General features: G+C 40.7%; 1 protein-coding gene across 3 annotated transcripts in view; it reads left to right on the top strand.

The window, feature by feature from the left end:
- Positions 1-219: 219 nt before the first annotated feature.
- The window catches only part of LOC311179107 (cytochrome P450 2C9-like), a gene marked incomplete at both ends in the record, with an annotated part of 28,106 nt that continues 3,192 nt past the window's right edge, over positions 220-25,133 (top strand). The window contains 7 exons of one of the 3 annotated variants that reach the window (XM_084246036.1): positions 220-387; positions 1,555-1,717; positions 1,881-2,030; positions 13,121-13,281; positions 14,436-14,612; positions 15,126-15,267; positions 17,281-17,468. In XM_084246036.1, coding sequence (XP_084102162.1) covers positions 220-387; positions 1,555-1,717; positions 1,881-2,030; positions 13,121-13,281; positions 14,436-14,612; positions 15,126-15,267; positions 17,281-17,468 — 1,149 coding nt within the window. Of the gene's footprint in view, positions 388-1,554; positions 1,730-1,859; positions 2,031-13,120; positions 13,282-14,435; positions 14,613-15,125; positions 15,268-17,280; positions 17,469-25,133 lie in introns of all 3 variants that reach the window. The other 2 variants (XM_084246035.1, XM_084246037.1) reach the window with 2 other exon arrangements.

Raw genomic sequence — 25,133 nt, 5'->3', positions numbered from 1 at the left:
GTCCAGAGTGATGACTGGAGAGAAAGTAAACAAGACAAAAAAACAATTTTTTTTTTAATCTTTATCAGTGGACCAAAGGCCACTGAGAGGGGAATATGAGTAGATGTAGCTGATTGGCCTCCTTGTATTGCAAAGCAGCGAAAGTTGGAATAACAAGGGGTGTTGTTATAAAAGCTTTAGAATTCACCCTCGGTTTTCTGATAAGAAGAGAAAGCTACAATGGACCTGAGTGTGGCCCTAGTGCTCTGTCTCTCCTGTTTGCTCCTACTTGCTCTCTGGAAACAGACTTCTGAGAGAGGGAAGCTCCCACCCGGCCCCTTGCCACTTCCCATTATTGGAAATATCCTCCAGTTAGATGTTAAGGATATCACCAAATCTCTAAACAACGTGAGTATGTTTTATGTTCCTCTGTGGCGTGCAAATGGTAAGTAACTTAAATGCAATTAAAAAAAAACTTCTTGTTTGCCCATCAATTCTAATAATAAAATATTAGCATGGTGGCATGCTATCAAAGTAGGTTTTGAAATTCAAATGCTCCCAGTCATTTTGCTATTTCTCTGCATTTAGTGAGTAGACAAACAGGTCTTGGATGGTAGAATTGAAAATATAAAGTGACAGAACGGAGGAGTGTTCTTTGTTCTGCTGCCATTTGCTCTGATTTTGGTGGATGGTGAATGTTAGAAGAAGTGTTTTGTGATTACAGATGTTATTCCAGAAGTCATCTACTACATGGCTGTGTGTTTTGTTGAGATTGTTACTAAATTTAACATCTGTGAAGAAACACATTCTGTCTGTATCAAGAGAGGACTCTGGGCTCAGGAAGAGCGTGAGTCAACCAAAAGACGAAAAGAAGTAACCGGGCAGGACCAAAGTGTGGGAACATCATTCACTTGGGTCTACACAGCTGGTGTCTGATCTTAATGACTATTTCAGGGTGGAAAAAATTATCCTTCCTTCAGATGCCTTGGCCCTGACAATGCCTCTGTAGTGCCCACTCCTTGTTACTAATACCAGCAGATCACAAGCTGGGCTGGGTATTAGAATTAGATGAATTGATTCTTTAAAATACAAATTTTTAGGATTCATCATAGGGCTAATGTATCACAGCTTCCTCAGGAGGACTCTGTAGGTGATCCTGAAGCAACGAGCTCGGTTTTGGTCTATAGATGGAATCTGAAGTTATTTGTCAAGGATCAGAGAACCATGAAGAAGCTCAAATTTGAATCTTCTGTATAGTGGTCAACTGATCCTAGAAATACATTGAAATTTTCTGATGTTAGTTTCCTTATTTGTAAGCAGGGCAAATAAACTTGGTGAAGGTTCAAATGTGAGGGTAATAGTAAACAATGTGTCAAATACTTATTTAGGCCATTCCTGGCACATCCCAAGCCATCCAGAAATGGCAACTCTAATAATCACCCATATTGATGTCTTAAATTCAAAAATACTCAGGCTTTGTGGGGCAATCTACCCAATATGAAAGTAGTATTCCAAATTAGGCACAATACATTACCAAGTAATGACTTCTTTTGCTATATGCACGTGCTTTCCCAGCTCTCCAAAGCCTATGGCCCTGTTTTCACTCTGTATTTTGGCATGAAGCCCACTGTGGTGTTGCACGGATATGAAGCAGTTAAAGAAGCGTTGATTGATATGGGAGAGGACTTCGCTGGAAGAGGCAATTTCCCCCTTGCAGAAAGAATTAATAAAGGAGAAGGTATGTGTGGGTGTGACACGTGCACTATGATTATTGTGGTGGGGAGGACAGAAAATGGGGCTTGAAGATCTCCTAAATATTCTTTGTCCATCCCCTTAACTGTGAAGTGTCAGCTTTCTTCTTCCCTTGGACCCCACCCCAGTTTATATTTACCCTCTGTTAGGAGTTGTTTTCAGCAATGGAAAGAAATGGAAGGAGATGCGCGGCTTCTGCCTCATGACCCTGCGGAATTTTGGGATGGGGAAGAGGAGCATTGAGGACCGAGTTCAAGAGGAAGCCCGCTACCTTGTGGAGGAGTTGAGAAAAACCAATGGTGGGTGATTCTGTGCTCAGTCGCTGTGACCTTAACACACTGTATTCTCTAGTGTCATCCTAGGGGACACATCAGGGTGGTCAAATCTTCCATTAGGGGTGGTGGTTGTTAACCCTTGTGTGGAGACAGAGAGTTTGAAGCACAGAGTCAGGAGCATTTGTTTATGTATGCTGTGTGTGCGTGTGCGTGAGTGTGTGTATGTGTTCATTCATGATTGTGTGTACAGTGTAGGTATCAAAGGTCCTTTCATCTGTTTTTCTCCTGAAGTCTATTTGTTTTTAAATGAGAAATCACAAGGAATATTTTGAGTCATTTTCTGAATGAGTGAGAGAGCGGTGTTTCATACTGCAGCACATTTCACCAGGGCTGCCAGCCAAGTAGGTAGTGGGAGTGACCTCGGGAAGCAAGTGACATGTGTTTTCACTTCACTCGATGTGTTTAACATGGACAGAACTCACACCCTTATGATAGTCACTGCCTCAGACCAGGTCTGTAGTTTTGGCCAGTAATAATGCCATCTGTTGATAGATTTTAATCAGGTAGGCATGTCCTTTTGCTAATCTCAGCAATTGTGGTTTCTCATTTAATTTCATTAGGAAATACTTTCTCACTTTTCAAAATTCCTTATGCAGGTAACTGCTACTATCTCTCTAAGGGATCACTTTCTGATATTTCTTTCAGACCTGTTCTGAGAGTTGTTTCCTGAATTCTTGTGTGTTTTTTTTTTAATTTTGTGGGGATCCAACATTTAAGTAAATGTATAATTTCCCTGTCTTTATGGATTGCCTTATTGTAAGGCAAAGTCCTACCAAGTATTCCTAGTTAGATTTTCCAGGAGAGCCTGAATTTTCTTTATTTATACATGAAGTTTCTGTGTGACACTGTGTATACCTTCAAAGTTAGTGAGGCTATGGGTTTCGTTGTAATGGGTGCTTGAAATTTGTGCTCCCATGTATTACTGCAACTCCTTAGCTGGCTTCACAAAATGTGCTAGGAGATTTTCAGACTCTCTATCATTGCTAAATCAGTGCTTTCATGCAAGAATAATGGCTGGCACTTTCTACTCTGCCAATTTCTTGATGTCACTGTTATGCAATACATTGATTCAAATCTTTTGTAATGACATCTACAGGGGTGAATTTTAGACCTTTACCTTAAACAATCTTTCAATGGTGATTAAGTTGCCACAATGGGGTTTGCAGATCTCTTACCAAGGAAATAAACCCGTTTTCCCTGTATAATTTCTTTACTGAGTGTTGAATTGACCTAACCTAGATCTGGAAACATTTTAAAAATCAATGAAAATACTAGTTTTTCTTCTTACTGAACATAATCTTACAAGTTTATGTAGCATAACTTTTCCCAAATAAATAATTGTTGCTGGTGAGTAGAAATAATGGATATTTGCTTTCTAGGGATGGTAGTTTATTTCCAGTGATGTGAAATAATGAAAACTAACAATTTTCATTTTGGTTTGAGTTTCCTGGGAATTATATTGGAAATGCAAATTTCTCTTTTGATTTCTGCTTTAAACAAAGTGTCCTAAAATTTCTTTCTTATTTTTTGAAAGTTTTATTTATTTTTTTTAAATAATAGATTTTAATTTTATATTCCCCATACAATTGCAACCCCCCCAATTTGACCCTAATCCCTCCCCTCTCACCCCCTCCCCCCAAAAAGTGTCTCTGGTTCATAGTTTTTGTTGATTTTGATTTTCACTTTCTTATAGTTATTCATTTTCCTGGTCCCTTATTTAAGTTTTCTAGATTCCTGCTATGAGTGAGACCATCCGGTATTTTTCTTTTTCTTTCTGGCTTATTTTGCTGAGCATGATCCCTTCCAGCGCCATCCATGTTGCTGCAAATTGCATGTGTTTTCTTTTTGAAGCTGAGTAATATTCCATGGTATATATGTACCACATCTTCTTGATCCAGTCATCTATTGTTGGGCATTTGGGCTGTTTCCAAAGCTTAGCTATTGTAAACAGTGCTGCTATAAACATAGGGGTGCAGGTGTTCTTTGGAATTGATGTTTCTGTGTCATTTGGGTAAATACCTAGGAGTGGAATTGCTGGATCATATGGAAGCTCTATGTTTAGTAGGTCCAGAAATCTCCACACAGCTCTCCATAGTGGTTGCACCAATTTGCACTCCCACCTGTAGTGCAGGAGAGTTCCTTTTTCTCCACACCCACGCCAACATTCGTTGTTGCTAGTTTTTTTAATATGTGCCATTCTCACTGGTGTAAGATGGCATCTCATGGTAGTTTTGATTTGCATTTCCCTGATTACAAGTGATGTTGAACATTTTTTCATATGCCTGTTGGCCATTTGCATTTCTTCTTCAGAGAAGTTTCTTTTTAGCTCTTCTGCCCATTTTTTGACTGGATTATTTTCTTTGTTGTTGTTGAGTCTCATCAGCTCTTTGCAGATTTTTGTGATCAGTCCTTTATCATTAGTGTTGGGTGCAAAAATGTTCTCCCAGTTGGTGGGGTTTCTCTTTGTTTTTGTTATTGTCTCTTTTGCTGTGCAAAAGCTCTTTAATTTGATGTAGTCCCAGCTGTTTATCTTTGCCTTCACTATCACTGCTTTGGGTGATGTGTCTGTAAAGATGTCTTTGATGTGCAAATCCCGTAGTGTTTCGCCTGTATTTCCTTCTATGTATTTTATGGTTTCAGGTCTTATGTCTAGTTCTTTAATCCATTTAGAGTTAATTTTTGTATGGTGTGAGGTAGTGGTCAAGCTTCATTCTTTTGCATGTAGCGACCCAGTTTTGCCAGCACCATTTATTGAACAAACTTTCTTTGCTCCAATGCATAGTCTTTGCTCCTTTGTCAAAGATTAGTTGACCATAAATCTGTGGGTTTATTTCTGGATTTTCTATTCTATTCCATTGGTCTGTGTGTCTGTTCTTGTTCCAATACCATGCAGTTTTGATGATTATGGCTTTGTAGTATAGTTTGAAGTCTGGGAGTGTGATGCCTCCATTCTATTCTTTTTTTTTTTTTCAGGAGAGCTTTGGCTATTTGGGGTTTTTGGTGATTCCATATGAATTTCATCAATAATTGTTCTATTTCTTTGAAGAATGACATTGAAATTTTGATTGGAATAGCATTGAATCTGTATATTGCTTTTGGTAGGATGGCCATTTTAATAATGTTTATTCTTTCAATCCATGAGCAGGGGATGTCTTTCCATTTCTTTGTGTCTTCTCCTATTTCTTTTAACAGTGTTTTATAGTTTTCTTTGTATAGGTCCTTTACCTCTTTTGTTAGATTTATTCCCACATATTTGATTTTTTTTTTCTTTCGATAATAAAAGGGATGGTTTTTTTTATTTCTTCTTCTTCAGATTTATTGTTTGTGTATAGGAAGGCTACTGACTTTTGCGTGTTGATTTTGTATCCTGCCACTTTGCTGAACTGATTGATGAGTTGAATTAGTTTTTCTGTGGAGTTTTTGGGGTTCTCTATGTATATTATCATATTATCTGCAAATAGTGATAGTTTGACTTCTTCTTTTCCTATTTGGATTCCTTGTATGACTTTCTCTTGTCTTATTGCTCTGGCTAGGACTTCCAGTATTATATTGAAAAGCAGTGGTGAGAGAGGACATCCTTGTCTTGTTCCAGATCTTAATGGAATTGCTTTCATCTTTTCACCATTGAGAATGATATTGGCTGTTGGCTTGTCATATATGGCCTTTATGATGTTGAGGTATGTTCCTTGTATCCCAAGAATTTCAAGGGCTTTTATCATGAATGGGTGTTGCACTTTGTCGAAAGCTTTCTCGACATCTATTGATATTATCATATGGTTTTTATATTTCTTTTTGTTGATGTGTTGGATAATGTTGATTGATTTTCGGATGTTGAACCATTCTTGTGTTCCTGGCATGAATCCTATTTGGTCGTGGTGAATTATCTTATGGATACATTGTTGGATTCTGATAGCTAAAATTTTATTGAGGATTTTTGCATCAGTGTTCATTAGGGAGATTGGCCTGTAGTTTTCCTTTTTTGTGTTGTCCTTGTTCGGTTTTGGTATCAGTGTAATGTTGGTTTCATAGAATGTGTTTGGTATTGTCCCTTCCTTTTCAATTTTTTGGAAGAGTTTGTGAAGGATAGGCACTAATTCGTCTGTGAATGTTTGGTAGAATTCATTTGTAAATCCATCAGGTCCTGGGCTTTTGTTTTTGGGGAGGTTTTTGATTACCATTTCAATTTCACTGCTTCTAATTGGTCTGTTTAGGTGTTCTATTTCTTCTTTATCTAGCTTTGGGTGATTGTAGGGTTGTAGGAATTTGTCCTTCTCCTTTAGATTGTTGAACTTGTTTCCATATAACTGTTCATAGTAGTTACTGATTATTGTTTTGATTTCTGCTGTGTCTGTTGTGATTTCTCCTCTTTCATTTATGATCCTGTTTATTTGTGCTTTCTCCCTTTTTTCCTTTTTGAGCCTGGCTAGGGGTTTGTCTACTTTATTGATTTTTTTGAAGAACCAGCTCTTGGTTTCATTGATCTTTTTGATTGTTTTTTTAGTTTCAATTTCATTTATTTCTGCTTTGGTTTTTATTATTTCTTTTCTTTTGCTGGGTTTGGGGTTTTTTTGTTGTTCTTTTTCTAGATCTCTGAGCTTTGAGATTAGGTTGTTTCTTTGAGTTCTTTCTTGTTTCTCGATGTGAGCTTCTATTGCTATATATTTTCCTCTTATTACTGCTTTTGCTGCATCCCATACATTTAGCATATTGGTGTCCTCCTTGTCATTCAAGTCAAAGAATTTTTTAATTTCTTCTTTTGATCTCCTCATTAGTCCCGTGGTCTACCAGTAGTGTGGTTTTTAATCTCTATGAGGTAGGAAAGTTCCTTGCCTTCTTTTTATGGTTTATTTCTAGTTTGATGCCTTCATGGTCAGAAAAGATGGTTGGTATGATTTCAATCTTGGTGTATCTGTTGATGTTTGTCTTGTGCCCCAGTATGTGATCGATCCTGGAGAATGATCCGTGTGCGCTTGAGAAAAATGTGTACTCCTTTTTTTTGGGTTTAGTGTTCTATAGATGTCTGTTAAGCCCAATTGCTCTAGGTCCTTATTTAGAGCTTTGGTTTCTTTACTTATTTTTTGTCTTGTTGATCTATCCATTGTTGATAGTGGTGTGTTGAAGTCTCCCACTACGTATGTGTTTTCTCTGATGTCTGTTTTCAGAGAGGACAACAGTTGTCTGATATATTTTGGTGCTCCTTCATTTGTTGAGTATATATTAATGAGTGTTATTTCTTCTTGAAGTATTGTCCCCTTGATCATAATGTAGTGACCGTTTGGGTCTCTTTTTATCTTTTTGAGTTTGAAATCTGTTTTATCTGATATAAGTATAGCTGTTCCTGCTTTCTTTTTTGGTCCATTTGCTTGTAGGATTGTTTTCCAACCTTTAACTTTGAGTCTGTTTTTATCTTTTGTAGCTAAATGTGTTTCCTGGAGAAAGCAAAAGGTTGGGTTTTGTTTCTTAATCCATGCTGCAAATCTGTGTCTTTTTATTGACGCGTTCAGTCCATTTACATTTAGAGTTAATATGACACGTTCAGTCCATTTACATTTAGAGTTAATATTGATTTGTTAGCATCTGTATTTGCCATTGTGTTTGTCTTTCCTTTGATTTTATTTATTTATTCTTTTAATAACTTTTTTTTTTTTTGGCCTTCTTTCGTTGTTTTTCTTCCCTCTGCGGTTCTGGCTTTAGGATTCCTTGTAGTATTTTTTGGAGTGGCGGTTTAGTCGTAATGAAATTCAAGAGTTTCTGTTTGTCTCTGAAGGTCCTTATTCTTTCTTCATAGAGGAAGGAGAGCTTTGCAGGATAGAGTATTCTTGGTTGGCATCTGTTTTCTTGGAGTCTGTTGACTATGTCCCTCCACTCTCTCCTTGCCCGTAGTGTTTCTTCAGAGAAGTCCGATGTCAGTCTGATAGGTTTTCCTTTGAATGTTATCTGTTTCTTCCCTCTTGTCAGCTTCATTATTTTTTCCCTGTCCTGGATTCTTTGAGCTTTACTATTATGTGTCTTGCTGTATTTTTCCTTTCGTCGTGGAGGTTTGATGTTCTTGCTTCTGGTATATCAATTTTCAGTTCCTTCTTCACATTTGAGAAGTTCTTTTCAATTATCTCCTTGAATATTTTCTCTATTCCTACATCTCTCTCCTCTTCTTCTGGAATTCCTATAACTCTTATATTTCCTCTCCTCATGGAGTCAGATAGTTCCCGAAGTCTTTCTTCGTTCTTTTTCCTTCGTACTTCTCTTTCCTTTTCTGTTTTGGTTCTTTTTATTTCTGTTCTTCAAGAGTACTTATTCGTTCTTCCATTTCATCTATTCTGCTTTCATTGTTTTTCCCAGTCTTTAGTTCCTCCATTAATTCTTTGATCTCCTGCTTTTCTTTTGCTTCCCTCTTTAGGGACTCAATTTCATTCTTCTGATCATTGTTTTCCCTCTTTAGGGACTCAATTTCCTTCTTCTGATCATTGTTTTCCTTTATGAGTTCTGTCATTTTTTTAATCACGGCAATTTTAAATTCTCTTTCTGGAAGGCTCAGAATTTCTTCCAAGTTACTGTCATTGCAATCGGGGGGGTCATTTCTTTTTGTGGTGTGCTTTTTTCCTGAGGAGTTGTTAGGTTGCGTGTGGTTCTTCTACTCCCTACTGTCTGTTTTCTAATTTGTCGTATGCATTGGGACACTGTGTTGCTGGGACTGGCGGCATCTTGGGTGAGCTTCTCTGCTCCCCTCTAGCTCCTCCAGGGGCCATCTGTCTGTTTCAAGCAGTCTTTAGTGAAGAAAGGTCCCTGTTTTCAAATGCTGATGTGGGGACACACTCCCCTTTGCGCTTGGTGTGCCCCGGCGGTAGGTTCCCGCTCCCGCTCTGGGTTTGGACTGCAGGCCAGAAGGGGCCTGGCATGGGAGAGCTTCCCTGCTCACCTCTGGGTCCTGAGGGAGCCTTCTGCAGGCAGTCTTTACTGAAGAAATGTCCCTGTTCTAAAATGGCGATGCGGGGCGCATTCCCTGCACGTCTGGTCTCAGGCACACTCTTCTGCCGCCCGGTCTGCCCCGGCCGTGGGTGCCCGCTCCCCCTGTGGGCTCAGACTACTGCTCGGAAGGGGCCTGGCATGGGCTAACTTCCCAGCTGGCCACTGGCTCCTCCAGGAGCCTTCTGCTGGTTTCAAGTCGCTAGGTGGCGCCAGAGATCTCTCCTAGAGCCCTTGGGGAGCTGATTTTTCCACCCTGTGGGACAGGGAACAGAGCGGGAATGGTAGGGTAAACCTCAACGGCTTTGGGGTGCTGTGTCTGCCTTGTGCCCCACTGTAGTGGAGAACCCACGCCCCAAATTTTGTGCCCTGGGTCTCATTTCCAAAGCCCTCAGGTCCAGGACTCAGGCTGTAGCCCAGTTCAGTGTCCGCAAAAATGGAGTCTTTTGCACCCAGCTCCTGTGCCTGGGTGCCTGGTTCCTGGTTACACATTGAGGGGCTTTCACCTCAGTGAGAGTCCCCGCGCATCTCCCCGCAAGCCTAGGTCACAGTCGCGGGGACCTGGGCAGCCACGATCCCGATCCGCGTTTGCTTTTCAAGTGCGCCGCTTTTCAGCACAAGCTTACCTGCCGGCCCACGGCTGTGTGCAGGTCTCCTCCGGGGGTCTCTGTTGTTCTCTAATGGCGCCTGGAGCCATTCGCTCACCGCCGCGGCGAATCCTGCAGGGTTCTCCACAGCTCCAGTTCACAGGGTGTGGTGGCTGAGATAGTTCCTTTCCACTCCCAGTCCCGCTTGATGCATAGTTTGTTCTTGTTGGTCGTTTTAGTTTGTTGTTTTCCTCCTTTCTGTTGGTCGGAGAGTGCCAACTCTGTGGGTGGGGGAGGGTAGCAGGGTTCTGTGCTTTCCTCCCTTCTAGTCCTCTTTTATGGCAACTTTCTTCTTCAGGTAGTTTGCTGGAGTTGTCCGTTTATCTTCCGTGTCCCAGTTATCACTGGGACCTGCCGCTTTTCCTCCCTATTAACTTTTTTTTTTAATTGGAGATCTTACTCGCAGCGCCTCCTCGCCGCCATGTTGCTCTGCCTCCGGTGACATCAAGATTTATTTATTTTTTATATAAGAATCTGGGTACAGGCCATATGCGTGGGACGGTGAGAGGATTCACCGGGACAAAGCGGGACACAGAACAGGAAGACTGACGAAATACACTCCTGAGGGGAGCAGCAGGCGGGACAGGAGAGGTCTGCTTCGTCATGAGGGATTCTGGCCGGGATCGAACCAGCACTGCAGAGACTGCGGACAGCTTCATAGTGTGGTGCTCAACTGCTCGCGCCACAAGGAAGGCCTAGTGTTTATAATTTCTATTCACTTGTTTAATTTCTTGTAGGTCAAATTGATGTGTCCGACTCTTTTGTATTTATTCTTTCAAGTACATGATTTTACCCATAATCTTTCCCTCTCTTTCCTTTGCCCTCTGCTGATACTGTGTATTTCATGTATTTATTTATTAAACAAAAAGTTTTCAAGTCCTTAACTATTCCCTCTATCTGTATGGAAGCTTAACTCTCTGTAGACTTTGTGTACAAGTGAGGCTCAGCCCTAATAACTTTATTAACAGTTATATAAAAATGGTTTTAAGGCCTCACTGGTGGCTCAAGGGGTTAAGTGTCAGCACTACACTGAAGCCATTCCCAGTCAGGGAATTACCCACATGGCACGACCTCTCCTGTCGTGCTCACTGCTCCCCTTAGCAGTGTATTCCAGTCAGTCTGCTAGTTCTGTTCCCCACTCTGTCTCTGGTAGACCCTCTTACCCTCCACACCTCTGGGCTACACCTCTGCTCTTGTATGCATAAAGAAATAAAATAAATCTTAACAATAAGAAAGTGTTATGAACAAAGACAATGGAAGTAAATAGAATATTCAAAAACAACCACTATTTAACTAGCTAGGTTGAACCATAAGTCCCAGGTTAATGCAAAAGTGATAAGTTGATTTCAATTTTTATGATCATTGTTATGGAGACCATGATTGAAAACACTGTGTATGCTTTAGGGCTATAGCTTCACAGTGCTGCCATCGTATGTTGCCACACCATGCTTCCCACCCAAGCACCCTTATTCCTTCACCATGTACATGAGCTCCTTCTGTTAGGGGGAAGTGATGTCCTGAGTTAATCCCATACAGGCTTTGTGGACTCCACCCCCAATCCAGACTAAAGCCATCAAGACTCTGGGAAAGACAAATCCCATCACCACCAAGGGAGGGTGGCTGGGACCTGAGGGTGGAGTTGGGCAGCCAGGTTGGGTATAAAAAACCAAACACGTGGGCCTTGGGCTCTCTCTGGCTCGCGATCGCTCGCCTCCTGGCTTCACCGCTCCTGGCTGGCGGCCAACTCTGAGAGCGCCATTTTGGGATTCCTGATCAGCGGATCAGGTAGGACTCATTTAAAACTTTGTCTCCCGCTTTTCTCCCAGAGCTGTACATTTCCTCATTTCCCCTTTCCTTGTAAATAAACCTTTTATTAACCTTTCACGTGTGCCTGCAGTAGAGCATTGATAAGTCCTTTTAAGCGCGCGGGTGAGGACCCACAGTCAGGCATCGGGGTTGCTCTACAACACTTCCTCCTTTCTTCCCCTCTTTTACCTTACTTTCTGGTAGCCTCAGTTCTGCAATTAGATTTCAAGGGTTTGTTTGGGTCTGTTCCTTTGCTTTGTTTCTTTATATTCTCATATGCATGAAATCATCCAGTGGATCTTTTACATTGTGACTTCTTTTTTTAGCATAATCCTCTCCGTTCCACCTATGTTGTTTCAAATGCAAGATTTCAGACCTGAATACTAGCTGAGCAGTATTCCCTCGTGTATACATATCCCATTTTCATTATCCATCATCTGGTGATAGATACTTAGGTTATATCCAACCGTGGCTATTGTAAATAGTGCTACAGTAAACGTAGAGTGCATATACCCCTTCAAATTAGTGTTTTTGTATTCTTTGGTGATACTTAGGAAAGAGATTGCTGGATCATATGGTAAATCTTGCTGCGGACCAGCACAGCAGTCGACGATGAGGCCACCTCAGGGTTGAGAGAAGCGTGCAGGGTGGTCAGGGCGTCGGTGAAAGAAATGACAAACAGACACACTTCAAGAGTGAAACTCTGAGTGTAATTTTCTTTGAGTTTGTGACCAGTATATATATGTTTTCCAAAAGCACAGGAACAATGAATATCAATGAAATGAGCTTGCTCATGGGCTCAGCCTATCACCGACAGGGCGGTGATCTAAATCTGGACTCAGCCTCATTCCTAAGTAGATAGACCATTAGTTTTGTTTTTAAACTATATAATCGTATTTTTTATTAACTACTTTTTTACCTATACTATATTTTAATTATTACAGGGTTTAGTAATGTTTCATTTGAGTCAGCCTTGTTTTAAGGATTTCATGATTTTTTAATTAACAAGCAATGACCTTTATAGAAGAAAGAAGGAAGTTTAGAAAGACAATAAGGGATTAAAGTTTGTAGTTCTAGAAAGACAGGATAAGGTTATTTAGCATTCTTGTAGTGGTTCCTGGTGGTCGTTATCTTTTGATAAGCCTCTGTCTTTTCAGGGAACTTCTCTGTACTTCCCCTGCTTTAGGGTGTTTTGCTGTTCTCCCCCTGCATGCTGGTCGCCCAGCTGGACCTAGGGACCGTGGCGAAAGCCATTCCTAAAGGTCACTGCAGGGGGAGGTGCAGCAGGTATGTCTTCAGGGGGTTTTGCTGTTCTCCCCCTGCGCGCTGGTCGCCCAGCCGGACCTAGGGACGGTTAGCCCTAAAGGTCACTGCAGGGGGAGGTGCAGCAAGATCTATTATTCAATATTTGGAGAAATCTCCATGCGGTTTTCCATAGAGCCTGCACTAGTCTACATTCACTGATATGTTCCTTTTATAAATGATGTCTCTTGCAATTAAAGGAATTTATATATAAAGCAATGAACTTCCATAAATATTTTTTCCTGTTATCTTAAAACAAAGTGTTTTCCTATCTGTATATATGTGTGTGTGTGTATTTTGTTTAATAGTGTTTTCAAAATGTTTCTGATTTTTTAGCTTCACCCTGTGATCCTACTTTTATCTTGGCCTGTGCACCCTGCAATATAATCTGCTCAATAATTTTCCAGAATCGTTTTGATTATAAAGATCCAATGCTTTTAAACATAATGGAAAGATTCAATGAAAATGTATTGATTTTGAGCTCTCCATGGATGCAGGTGAGGTCCTGATCCTTTTTTCAGAGGAATCATTTAGTTCTTTTGTCTAAGAAGTCCAGATCTCTGCATGACCAAGCTGTGAAGTGAATGCGTGAGCACCACAGTCCTGCCTAGATTCAGCCTCAGAGAGTGGTCATCTGGGAACGATGGCCTAGACAATTAAAGATACAAAAGAAATCATATTCTCAGAACACAGACCTAAATCCAATCCTATTGACACTATTTCATGTTGTTTCTACTACACTTCAAAACCCAGATTCCATGTTCTTTGGTAACTTCCTCAAACCATGTCCAAAAAATGAAATAGACCCCAGGACCTTGTTGAAAGACTTCCATCCCCCAGAACTCTGTCATCCTGTTAACTCTCAAGAAGTCTAATTCACATTGTTGGCAGAAATAGGCAAATTTAGGAAGAAAAAGAGTATCTCTTTCAAGGAGGACAAATAGTCGAGACAGTAGAAGCTGCAAGGAACACATATTAGGGCTGGGGTGTTTGATGCATCAAATGGGATCCTACCTGTGAAGGTACTTGTTTTGGGGATGATGAATTGATTGATTTTATGGTACGTAGCCCATAACAAATCTCACAATTTCCCCTGTGCTGTTCCAATGTGTTTTGCTGTCTGCCTGATACATAATGGTATGTCTAGAAAATGTCACTTCACTACAATTGTGCAGTTACATTACACATAAAATGTTGAGGTTTGTTTCCTGGTATCTTCAGTACTCTCCCTGTTCTCAAGTACTGATTCTGTGTTTGAGGCTACTAAACATATATAGAAATGGCTGAGACTAACTATGCCGAGCTTTATGTAAGATTCCCAATCTTCCTTCACCGCTATTGTCTTAGTCATAGTAATTTATGCCATCCATATTTCCAGTATTGACATAAGCATAAAGGGAATTTATATAAAATTAGCATGTGGTATAAGTGTGATGTTTGAGAATGGAAAATGATACCCTGATCAGAAATGTCTCTCTCCAACACTCTTAGCTGTCTATAAAATTATACATGTGTAAGATAAAAATTTTCCTCAAGATAGAGACCACATTTTATGAGTATTTATAATGTAGTCTCTACCCAAGCCTTGTCTATGTCATATAAGTTTTCAGTAATTTTTTTTTATTGAGTAAACTCTAATTTTCTCTTCTAGATCTGTAATATGTTCCCTATTCTCCTTGACTACTTTCCCGGGAGTCATAACAAAATATTTAAAAATACTGCATACATAAAAAGTTATATTTTGGAGAAAACATTGGAACACAAAGCCTCTCTTGATATTAGTAATCCTCGGGACTTTATTGATTGCTTCCTTATCAAAATGGAAAAGGTAAAAATTAATGACAGTTGTTTTTCTACTTAATTGCTTGTGTTATGGTTCATGGAATTGTTCTGTATTTATCAGGGATGTTTCAATGGTTGGTGGCTAAGCCTTCCAAGCTCTTTCATACCTACATTGTATGTGTCTGTACACTAAGTATTATGGAAGTCTTAAAATTAAACAGCTAATTAAGTGGAATACATTGATCTTGTTTCTAGATACCAATTTCAGTGTTGTTTTGGATGTTCTGGTTCCCTTGTATTTCATTATGAATTTAGCATAATGTAATTACTGTAAAAAAGCCAGCGAAGAGTTTGATACACCTTGCTTGCCTTACATGTGAGGCAGTAGAAAATGATACTTGAGTCTTCTGACCTTCAGTGTTTTGAATACCATATGGGAATTTTTTTAGAACTGAACATGCAGTTGATTTTTTGGTGAAAAATTTGTAACAGTCTGAGTATTTTTGGACTAACTATAATTCTGGCAAAATAATTTGTCAAGTCATTTCATCATTCCTAGGAAAAACACAATCAAGACTTGGAATTAACTCTAGAATCCTTGGCATTTACTGTGCTTGATCTGTTTGGAGCTGGGACAGAGACTACGAGCACCACCCTGAGATATGCTCTCCTCCTGCTGCTGAAGCACCCAGAGGTCACAGGTATGACCAAGATGGTGGGCAGGGTGAGTTTAAGGGAAGTTGCTGAAAGACACTGCAAGTGCTCATTGCCTCCTGTTTCTCTTAGAGAACCTTCATTATTTCATTATCTATCTGATGAGCTTAATGTTCCCAAGTGTAATGAATATAATAATGGGACATCTTTATATAATATGGGAGGATGAATAGGAGTGAAGTCTCCATGGGCAGTCAGAAAAGCCATCAGGTAGTGACTGCATTTCACTGGAGCTTATTTGTGGCAGGCACGTCCATATGAATCAACCTGGGACTGCATATTGGTTTTCCTAAGAAAAGGTCCCTTTGAAAGTAGGTAAATTATCCGAGATCTCTCCTATTCTGAAAATGCATGTTCTAAAGCCGGGTTAAAAAAAATGAAAATTTCCCTATTAAACATAAGTGGAAAGCTTTGAAATCTTGTTGTCTGCCTGAGATAATTTCTGCAGTCAAGGAAGTGGTCAAAAAATTAAATCACATATGTGTGTTTCTACAACTCAGTCTTAAGATGTGCATGAAGGTTTTGAATTCAGAAGTCTGTGTCCAGTAACGTGATATTTGCCAAAATGAATTTTGTGGGTCCGTGCTTTTCTGTCTTTTACAAAGATCTTTATGTTTTACATTTAATAAGTTGCAGTTATGCATTATGGATAGAAACATGCATTATATTATCCTGTGAGGAACCTGCTGAAATGACTATAGCCAATGAAAAATGAGAATTTGTCCTTGAAATCTAGACAGACTAACTCAGGAAACAGTTACCAAATACAGTTTCTAAATCACAAATAGCATTTTGATCAGTGATGGTGACTTAGTAGAAAGGTAGAAGTTGTCATGTAAATGTCAGACATATATGAAGAAGTCTATTGTATCCCGCTAGGTTGTAGCATTGGCAGAGTCAAAAAAGAATGAGGAGAAGGAGGCAGAAGGTAACTTTCCCTGCCCAGATTCCCTCCACAACTCGTTTTATCAGGTATTTGTTTTGATCCAATAAAATGAGAGAAGTTTAATATGTAGAGAAGTTGGGGGCCTCCCCTGGTGGCGTGCGGTTGAGTGCTGGGCTACGAAGCTGTCTGCAGCCTCTGCAGCGCCAGTTCGATCCCCAGCCGTGGGCGAGGGTCCCACATGGCACGCAGACCTCTCCTGGCACACCCACTGCTACCCTCAGCAGTTATTTCGTCAGTCTGCCTGTTCTGTTCCCCGCTCTGGCTCTGGTGAATTCTCTCACTCTCCCACGCTTCAGACTGTACCCAGTGCTTGTATAAATAAACAAATAAACAAACAAACAGAGAAATAAATAAATAAATAAGAATTTAAAAAAATATGTAGAGAAGCTGAATCTAAAAGACCTTGCCCTCCGGACCTGCCCTCGTGGTGCAGGTGGTTGATCTCCACACTGTGAAGCTGTCCGCAGGCTCTGCAGTGAGGGTCCCATATGGCACTGCAGACCTCTCCTGTCCCGCCCGCTGCTCCCCTCAGCAGTGTATTTCATCATTCTGCCTGTGCTGCTCCCCACTCTGTTTCTAGTGAATCTTCTCACCCTCCCATGCATCTGGTCTGTACCCTGGTTCTTATATAAAAACAAAAAAAGAAAAAGAAAAGACCTTGCCCTCAGAGACACTGGCAGGTGGAAATAGGTTAGGTAAGAAAATCTGTTTCTTGAATTCAGAGACTCTTAGCTCCTTTTCTAGCTTGTTTCCTGAAATTCAGCAGTAGGAGAATAAAGTCCAGAGAGTGAACAACTCTGGCATCATAGGTAGGAAACTTGCATTTGTGCTAATATATAAGTATTAAATTTGTATCTTAATTCTAGCTTATAAGAGAGTTATATGTATCTATATTGTGGCTATTATCCCTCTAGGTCTAGGTATATTTCTTGGTACAGGGCTGAAGTTTTTAATGATGTCGGGAGACTGATACAATGCTCCATGTATCCCTTAACTGATATGCAGATGTGATGGGTGTTCTCTTTTCTCATCAGTCTTACTTGTGTTTTGTCAGCAAAGGCGCAGGAGGAGATAGAACGTGTGATTGGCAGACACCGGAGCCCCAGCATGCAGGACAAGGGCCACATGCCCTACATGGAAGCCTTGGTGCACGAGATCCAGAGACACATTGACATCGTCCCCATACCCCTGCCCCATGCAGTGACCCGTGACATCAGATTCAGGAACTATTTCATCCCCAAGGTAGGTTGGTTGTTCTTTTACTGACTCATGATTCTACTCAGAAGTTCCTCTTTTCACAGCATGGGTCCAATCCTCTGGACTAGATGAGCAAATTATAAAAATCATATATGTGTCAGGTTGATAGGTTTTGTGTTGTTTCTGTTTGAGACCAAATTTTGATAATAGCACCTTTCTATTTATATGTGTAAGAGACATTTGTGATTGGTGGTGTACTTTCCTGATGATTACAGTTTGTTCCAGGGATTAGGATCAAATTCTCTTTTTTCACCATAGGACATAATGAGGAGAAGAGTTCTTGTGGAATATTGGGGTCAAAGAGCAATATTTAATTGAACTCATTCTGCTATTTCAAGGCCAATAAAAATGGGGCAGTGGGCTAAGTAGGATTGTACATGTTTCCCATCTGCCCCAATTGGGAATGATCATTCCCCTTTTTTTGGGATACACTGACATAGACTAGGCAGCACTGCAGGGCTGAGTGTGCCTTCTACCATTTACATACTGTTTTCTAATCCAAACCGGATCCACGGATCAAGGTACAGTCTAAGACAGAAGCTGGTAAAAAAACTTTCCCTAGTGGGCCAGATTTTAAACATTTCAAATTTTATGGGGCTTGGAGTATCTGATGCCAGTGTTGACCTCTGTCATTGTAGCAGGGAATCCATCACAGACATTTGTAAACAAATGTGGGTGACAACTTCTCAATTTTATGAAAGCCCAAGTTTAGACTTCATACACTTTTCATGTGCCAAAGATATTTATTCTGCCTCAGTTTTTTTTCTTTTTTTCTTTTTTTTTTTTAATTTAAATAACATGTTTATTGTAGCCAACCCCCCAACATTATTTCAATAATTTTTAAATTATTGAGATCTTTTATTCATTTTAACTTTTTTTTTTTTTTTTTTTTTATAAATTTTATTGTTATATTCCCCATACAATTGCAGCCCCCCATTCTGACCCCAATCCCTCCCCTCCCGCCCGCGCCCCCCTAAAAGTGTCTCTGGTTCATAGTTTTTTGTTGATTTTGATTTTCACTTTCTTATAGTTATTCATTTTCCTGGTCCCTTATTTAAGTTTTCTAGATTCCTGCTATGAGTGAGACCATCCGGTATTTTTCTTTTTCTTTTTGGCTTATTTCGCTGAGCATGATCCCTTCCACCGCCATCCATGTTGCAGCAAATTGCATGTGTTTATCTTTTTTGAATGCTGAGTAATATTCCATGGTATATATGTACCACATCTTCTTGATCCAGTCATCTATTTTTGGGCATTTGGGTTGTTTCCAAAGCTTAGCTATTGTAAACAGTGCTGCTATAAACATAGGGGTGCAGGTGTTCTTTGGAATTGATGTTTCTGTGTCCTTTGGGTAAATACCTAGGAGTGGAATTGCTGGGTCATATGGTAGCTCTATGTTTAGTAGGTCCAGAAATCTCCACACAGCTTTCCACAGTGGTTGGACCAGTTTGCACTCCCACCAACAGTGCAGAAGAGTTCCTTTTTCTCCACACCCTCGCCAACATTTGTTGTTGCTAGTTTTTTTAATATGTGCCATTCTCACTGGTGTAAGATGGTATCTCATGGTAGTTTTGATTTGCATTTCCCTGATGACAAGTGATGTTGAACATTTTTTCATATGCCTGTTGGCCATTTGCATTTCCTCTTCAGAGAAGTTTCTTTTAAGCTCTTCTGCCCATTTTTTGACTGGATTATTTTCTTTGTTGTTGTTGAGTCTCATCAGCTCTTTGCAGACTTTTGTGATCAGTCCTTTATCATTAGTGTTGGGTGCAAAAATGTTCTCCCAGTTGGTGGGGTTTCTCTTTGTTTTTGTTATTATCTCTTTTGCTGTGCAAAAGCTCTTTAATTTGATATAGTCCCAGCTGTTTATCTTTGCCTTCACTATCACTGCTTTGGGTGATGTGTCTGTAAAGATGTCTTTGATGTGCAAATCACGTAGTGTTTCGCCTATATTTCCTTCTATATATTTTATGGTTTCAGGTCTTATGTCTAGTTCTTTAATCCATTTTGAGTTGATTTTTGTGTATGGTGTGAGGTGGTGGTCAAGCTTCATTCTTTTGCATGTAGCGACCCAGTTTTCCCAGCACCATTTATTGAACAAACTTTCTTTGCTCCAATGCATAGTCTTTGCTCCTTTGTCAAAGATTAGTTGACCATAAATCTGTGGGTTTATTTCTGGATTTTCTATTCGATTCCATTGGTCTGTATGTCTGTTCTTGTTCCAATACCATGCAGTTTTGATGATTATGGCTTTGTAGTATAGTTTGAAGTCTGGGAGTCTGATGCCTCCATTCCCTTCTTTTTTTTTCAGGAGAGCTTTGGCTATTCGGGGTTTTTTGTGATTCCATATGAATTTCATCAATAATTGTTCTATTTCTTTGAAGAATGACATTGAAATTTTGATTGGAATAGCATTGAATCTGTATATTGCTTTTGGAAGGATGGCCATTTTAATAATGTTTATTCTTCCAATCCATGAGCAGGGGATGTCTCTCCATTTCTTTGTGTCTTCTTCTATTTCTTTTAACAGTGTTTTATAGTTTTCTTTGTATAGGTCCTTTACCTCTTTTGTTAGATTTATTCCCAAATATTTGATTTTTGTTGTTTCAATAACAAAAGGGATGGTCTTTTTGATTTCTTCTTCTTCAGATTTATTGTTTGTGTATAGGAAGGCTACTGACTTTTGCGTGTTGATTTTGTATCCTGCCACTTTACTGAACTGATTGATGAGTTGAATTAGCTTTTCTGTGGAGTTTTTGGGGTTCTCTATGTATAATATCATATCGTCTGCAAATAGTGATAGTTTGACTTCTTCTTTTCCTATTTGGATTCCTTGGATGTCTTTCTCTTGTCTTATTGCCCTGGCTAGGACTTCCAGTATTATATTGAAAAGCAATGGTGAGAGTGGACATCCTTGTCTTGTTCCAGATCTTAATGGAATTGCTTTCAGCTTTTCACCATTGAGAATGATACTGGCTGTTGGCTTGTCATAGATGGCCTTTATGATGTTGAGGTATGTTCCTTGTATCCCAAGAATTTCAAGGGCTTTTATCATGAATGGGTGTTGCACTTTGTCGAAAGCTTTCTCAGCATCTATTGATATTATCATATGGTTTTTATATTTCTTTTTGTTGATGTGTTGGATAACGTTGATTGATTTTCGGATGTTAAACCATCCTTGTGCCCCTGGAATGAATCCAACTTGGTCGTGGTGAATTATCTTATGGATACATTGTTGGATTCTGATAGCTAAAATTTTATTGAGGATTTTTGCATCAGTGTTCATTAGGGAGATTGGCCTGTAGTTTTCCTTTTTTGTGTTGTCCTTGTTCGGTTTTGGTATTAGTGTAATGTTGGCTTCATAGAACGTGTTTGGTATTGTCCCTTCCTTCTCAATTTTTTGGAAGAGTTTGTGAAGGATAGGCACTAATTCATTTCTGAATGTTTGGTAGAATTCATTTGTAAATCCATCAGGTCCTGGGCTTTTGTTTTTGGGGAGGTTTTTGATTACCATTTCAATTTCGCTAATTGTAATTGGTCTGTTTAGGTGTTCTATTTCTTCTTTATCTAGCTTTGGGTGATTGTAGAGTTGTAGGAATTTGTCCATCTCCTCTAGATTGTTAAACTTGTTTCCATATAACTGTTCATAGTAGTTACTGATTATTCTTTTGATTTCTGCTGTGTCCGTTGTGATTTCTCCTCTTTCATTGATGATCCTGTTTATTTGTGCTTTCTCCCTTTTTTCCTTTGTGAGCCTGGCTAGGGGTTTGTCTATTTTATTGATTTTTTCAAAGAACCAGCTCTTGGTTTCATTGATCTTTTGGATTGTTTTTTTAGTTTCAATTTCATTTATTTCTGCTTTGGTTTTTATTATTTCTTTTCTTCTACTGGTTTTGGGGTTTTTTTGTTGTTCTTTTTCTAGATCTTTGAGCTTCGAGATTAGGTTGTTTCTTTGCGTTCTTTCTTGTTTCTTGATGTGAGCTTCTATTGCTATATATTTTCCTCTTATTACTGCTTTTGCTGCATCCCATACATTTAGGATATTGGTGTCCTCCTTGTCGTTCAATTCAAAGAATTTTTTAATTTCTTCTTTGATCTCCTCATTAGTCCAATGGTCTTCCAGTAGTGTGGTTTTTAATCTCCATGAGGTAGGAAAGTTCCTTGCCTTCTTTTTATGGTTTATTTCTAGTTTGATGCCTTCATGGTCAGAAAATATGGTTGATATGATTTCAATCTTGGTGTATCTGTTGATGTTTGTCTTGTGCCCCAGTATGTGATCGATCCTGGAGAATGATCCGTGTGCGCTTGAGAAAAATGTGTACTCCGTTTTTTTGGGGTTTAGTGTTCTATAGATGTCTGTTAAGCCCAATTGCTCTAGGTCTTTATTTAGAGCTTTGGTTTCTTTACTTATTTTTTGTCTTGTTGATCTATCCATTGTTGATAGTGGTGTGTTGAAGTCTCCCACTACGTATGTGTTTTCTCTGATGTCTGTTTTCAGAGAGGACAACAGTTGTCTGATATATTTTGGTGCTCCTTCGTTTGGTGAGTATATGTTAATGAGTGTTATTTCTTCTTGAAGTATTGTCCCCTTGATCATAATGTAGTGACCATTGGGGTCTCTTTTTATCTTTTTGAGTTTGAAATCTGTTTTATCTGATATAAGTATAGCTGTTCCTGCTTTCTTTTTTGGTCCATTTGCTTGTAGGATTGTTTTCCATCCTTTAACTTTGAGCCTATTTTTATCTTTTGTAGCTAAATGTGTTTCCTGGAGACAGCAAAAGGTTGGGTTTTGTTTCTTAATCCAGGCTGCAACTCTGTGTCTTTTTATTGAAGAGTTTAGTCCATTTACATTTAGAGTTAATATTGATATGTTAGCATCTGTATTTGCCATTGTGTTTGTCTTTCCTTTGATTTTATTTATTTATTCTTTTAATAACTTTTTTTTTTTTTTTGGCCTTCTTTCATTGTTATTCGTCGCTCTGAGGTTCTGGCTTTAGGACTCCTTGTAGTATTTTTTGGAGTGGGGGTTTAGTTGCAATGAAATTCCGGAGTTTCTGTTTGTCTGGGAAGGTCCATATTCTTTCTTCAAAGAGGAAGGAGAGCTTTGCAGGATAGAGTATTCTTGGTTGACATCTGTTTTCTTGGAGTCTGTTGACTATGTCCCTCCACTCTCTCCTTGCCCGTAGTGTTTCTTCGGAGAAGTCTGATGTCAGCCTGATTGGTTTTCCTTTGAATGTTATCTGTTTCTTCCCTCTTGCCAGCTTCATTATTTTTTCCTTGTCCTGGATTCTTGGGAGCTTTACTATTATGTGTCTTGCTGTATTTTTCCTTTCGTCGTGGAAGTTTGGTGTTCTTCTTGCTTCTTGTATATCAATTTTCAGCTCCTTCTTCACATTTGGGAAGTTCTCTTCAATTATCTCTTTGAATATTTTCTCTGTTCCTACTTCTCTCTCCTCTCCTTCTGGTATTCCTATAACTCTTATATTTCCTTTCCTCATGGAGTCAGATAGTTCCCGAAGTCTTTCTTCGTTCTTTTTCCTTCGTACTTCTCTTTCCTTTTCTGTTTTGGTTCTTTTTATTTCTGTGTCTTCAAGATTACTTATTCGTTCTTCCATTTCATCTATTCTGCTTTCATTGCTTTTCCCAGAATTCTTTAGTTCTTCCATTAATTCTTTGATCTCCTGCATTTCTTTTACTTCCCTCTTTAGGGACTCAATTTCTTTCTTCTGACCATTGTTTTCCCTCTCTAGGGACTCAATTGCATTCTTCTGATCGTTGATTATTTTTCCCTTATCATTGTTTTCCTTTATGACTTCTGTCAGTTTTTTAATCACGGCAATTTTAAATTCTCTTTCTGGAAGGCTCAGAAATTCTTCCAAGTTATTGTCGTTGCAATCTGGGGGCTGGCTTTCTTTTTGTGGTGTGCTTTTTCTCTGGAGAGTTGCTAGGTTGCGTGTGGTTCTTCTCCTCCCTACTGTCTGTTTTCTAATTTGCCGTATGCGTTGGGACACTGTGTTGTTGGGACTTGCCGGCATCTTGGGTGGGCTTCTCTGTTCCCCTCTGGTTCTTCCAGGAGTCATCTGTCAGTTTCAAGCAGCCTTTACTGGAGAAAGGTCCCTGTTCTAAAATGCCGATGTGGGGACACACTCCCCTGTGCGCCTGGTCTGCCCCGGCGGTGGGTTCCTGCTCCCCTCTGGGCTTGGACTGCAGGCCAGAGGGGGTCTGGCGTGGGCGAACTTCCCCCGCTCACCTCTGGCTCCTGAGGAAGCCTTCTGCAGGTAGTCTTTACTGTATAAATGTCCCTGTTCTAAAATGGTGATGTGGGACACACTCCCTGCGCTTCTGGTCTCAGGCACACTATTCTGCACGCCTGGTCTGCCCCGGCTGTGGGTGCTCGCTCTCCCTGTGGGCTCAGACTACTTGTTCAGAAGGGGCCCGGTGTGGGCTAACTCCCCAGCTGGCCACTAGCTCCTTCAGTAGCCTGTGCTGGGGTCAAGTCGCTAGGTGGCACCAGAGATCTCTCCTAGAGCCCTTGGGGAGCTGATTTTCCACCCCGTGGGACAGGGAGCAGAGCGGGGATGGTAGGGTACACCTCAACGGCTTTGGGGTGCTGTGTCTGCCTTGTGCCCCACCGTCGAGGGGAACCCACGCCCCTAATTTCGTGCCCCGGGTCTCAGTTCCAAAGCCCTCAGTTCCAGGACGCGGGCTGTAGCCCAGATCAGTGGCGCGGGAATGGCGCCTTTTGAATCCCGCTCCCCTGCCTGGGCGCCTTGTTCCTGCTCACTCAGGGAGGGCCTCTGCCCGGGTCTCAGTTCCAAAGCCCTCAGTTCCAGGACGCGGGCTGTAGCCCAGATCAGTGGCGCGGGAATGGCGCCTTTTGAATCCCGCTCCCCTGCCTGGGCACCTTGTTCCTGCTCACTCAGGGAGGGCCTCCGCTGTCTCCCTGCAAGCCTAGGTCGCAGGCGCGGGGACCTGGGCAGCTGCAATCCGAGCGCCGCTTTCGCGCAAGCTTACCGGGCGGCCGGGGCTGTGTGCTGGTGCTGGTCTCCTCCTGGGGGGCGGGGCTCTCTTCAATGGCGCCCGGAGCTCACCTCCGCGGCGGATCCTGCAGGGTTCGCCCCAGCTCCCGTTCACGGGGTGCGGTGGCTGAAATAGTTCCTTTCCACTCACAGTCCCACTTACTGCATCCGTTTTTCTTGTTGGGCGCTTTGGTTCGTTGTTTCCCTCGTCTCTGCCGGTCGGAGAGTGCCGCCTCTGTGGGCGGGGGAGGGGAGCAGGGTTCTGCGCTTCCCTCCCTTCTCGTCCTCTTTTATGGCAACTTTCTTCTTTGGGCAGTTTGCTGGAGTTGTCCGTTTATCTTCCGTGTCCCAGTTCTCACTGGGACCTGGCGCTTTTCCTCCCTATTAACTTTTTTTAATGGGAGATCTTACTCGCAGCGTCTCCTCGCCGCCATGTTGCTCCGCCCCCCCGCCTCAGTTTTTTTTCAATGGAAAATGCTTACCTCCTGGGCTAACCAAAAACATAGGATAGACTTGATTGCACATGGGTTGTTATTTTTCCGTGTCTGTCTAACAGCACGCTTTGAAATGATGTGAGGTGATTTGTGTTTTTCTGGGACCCATCTGAAGGAAATTTTCCAGCCCAGGGTTC

The sequence above is a fragment of the Talpa europaea genome (genome assembly GCF_964194135.1).
Source record: "Talpa europaea genome assembly, chromosome: 10".
Taxonomy (NCBI): Eukaryota; Metazoa; Chordata; class Mammalia; order Eulipotyphla; family Talpidae; genus Talpa; species Talpa europaea.
This window is presented reverse-complemented; position numbering and strand designations above follow the sequence as displayed.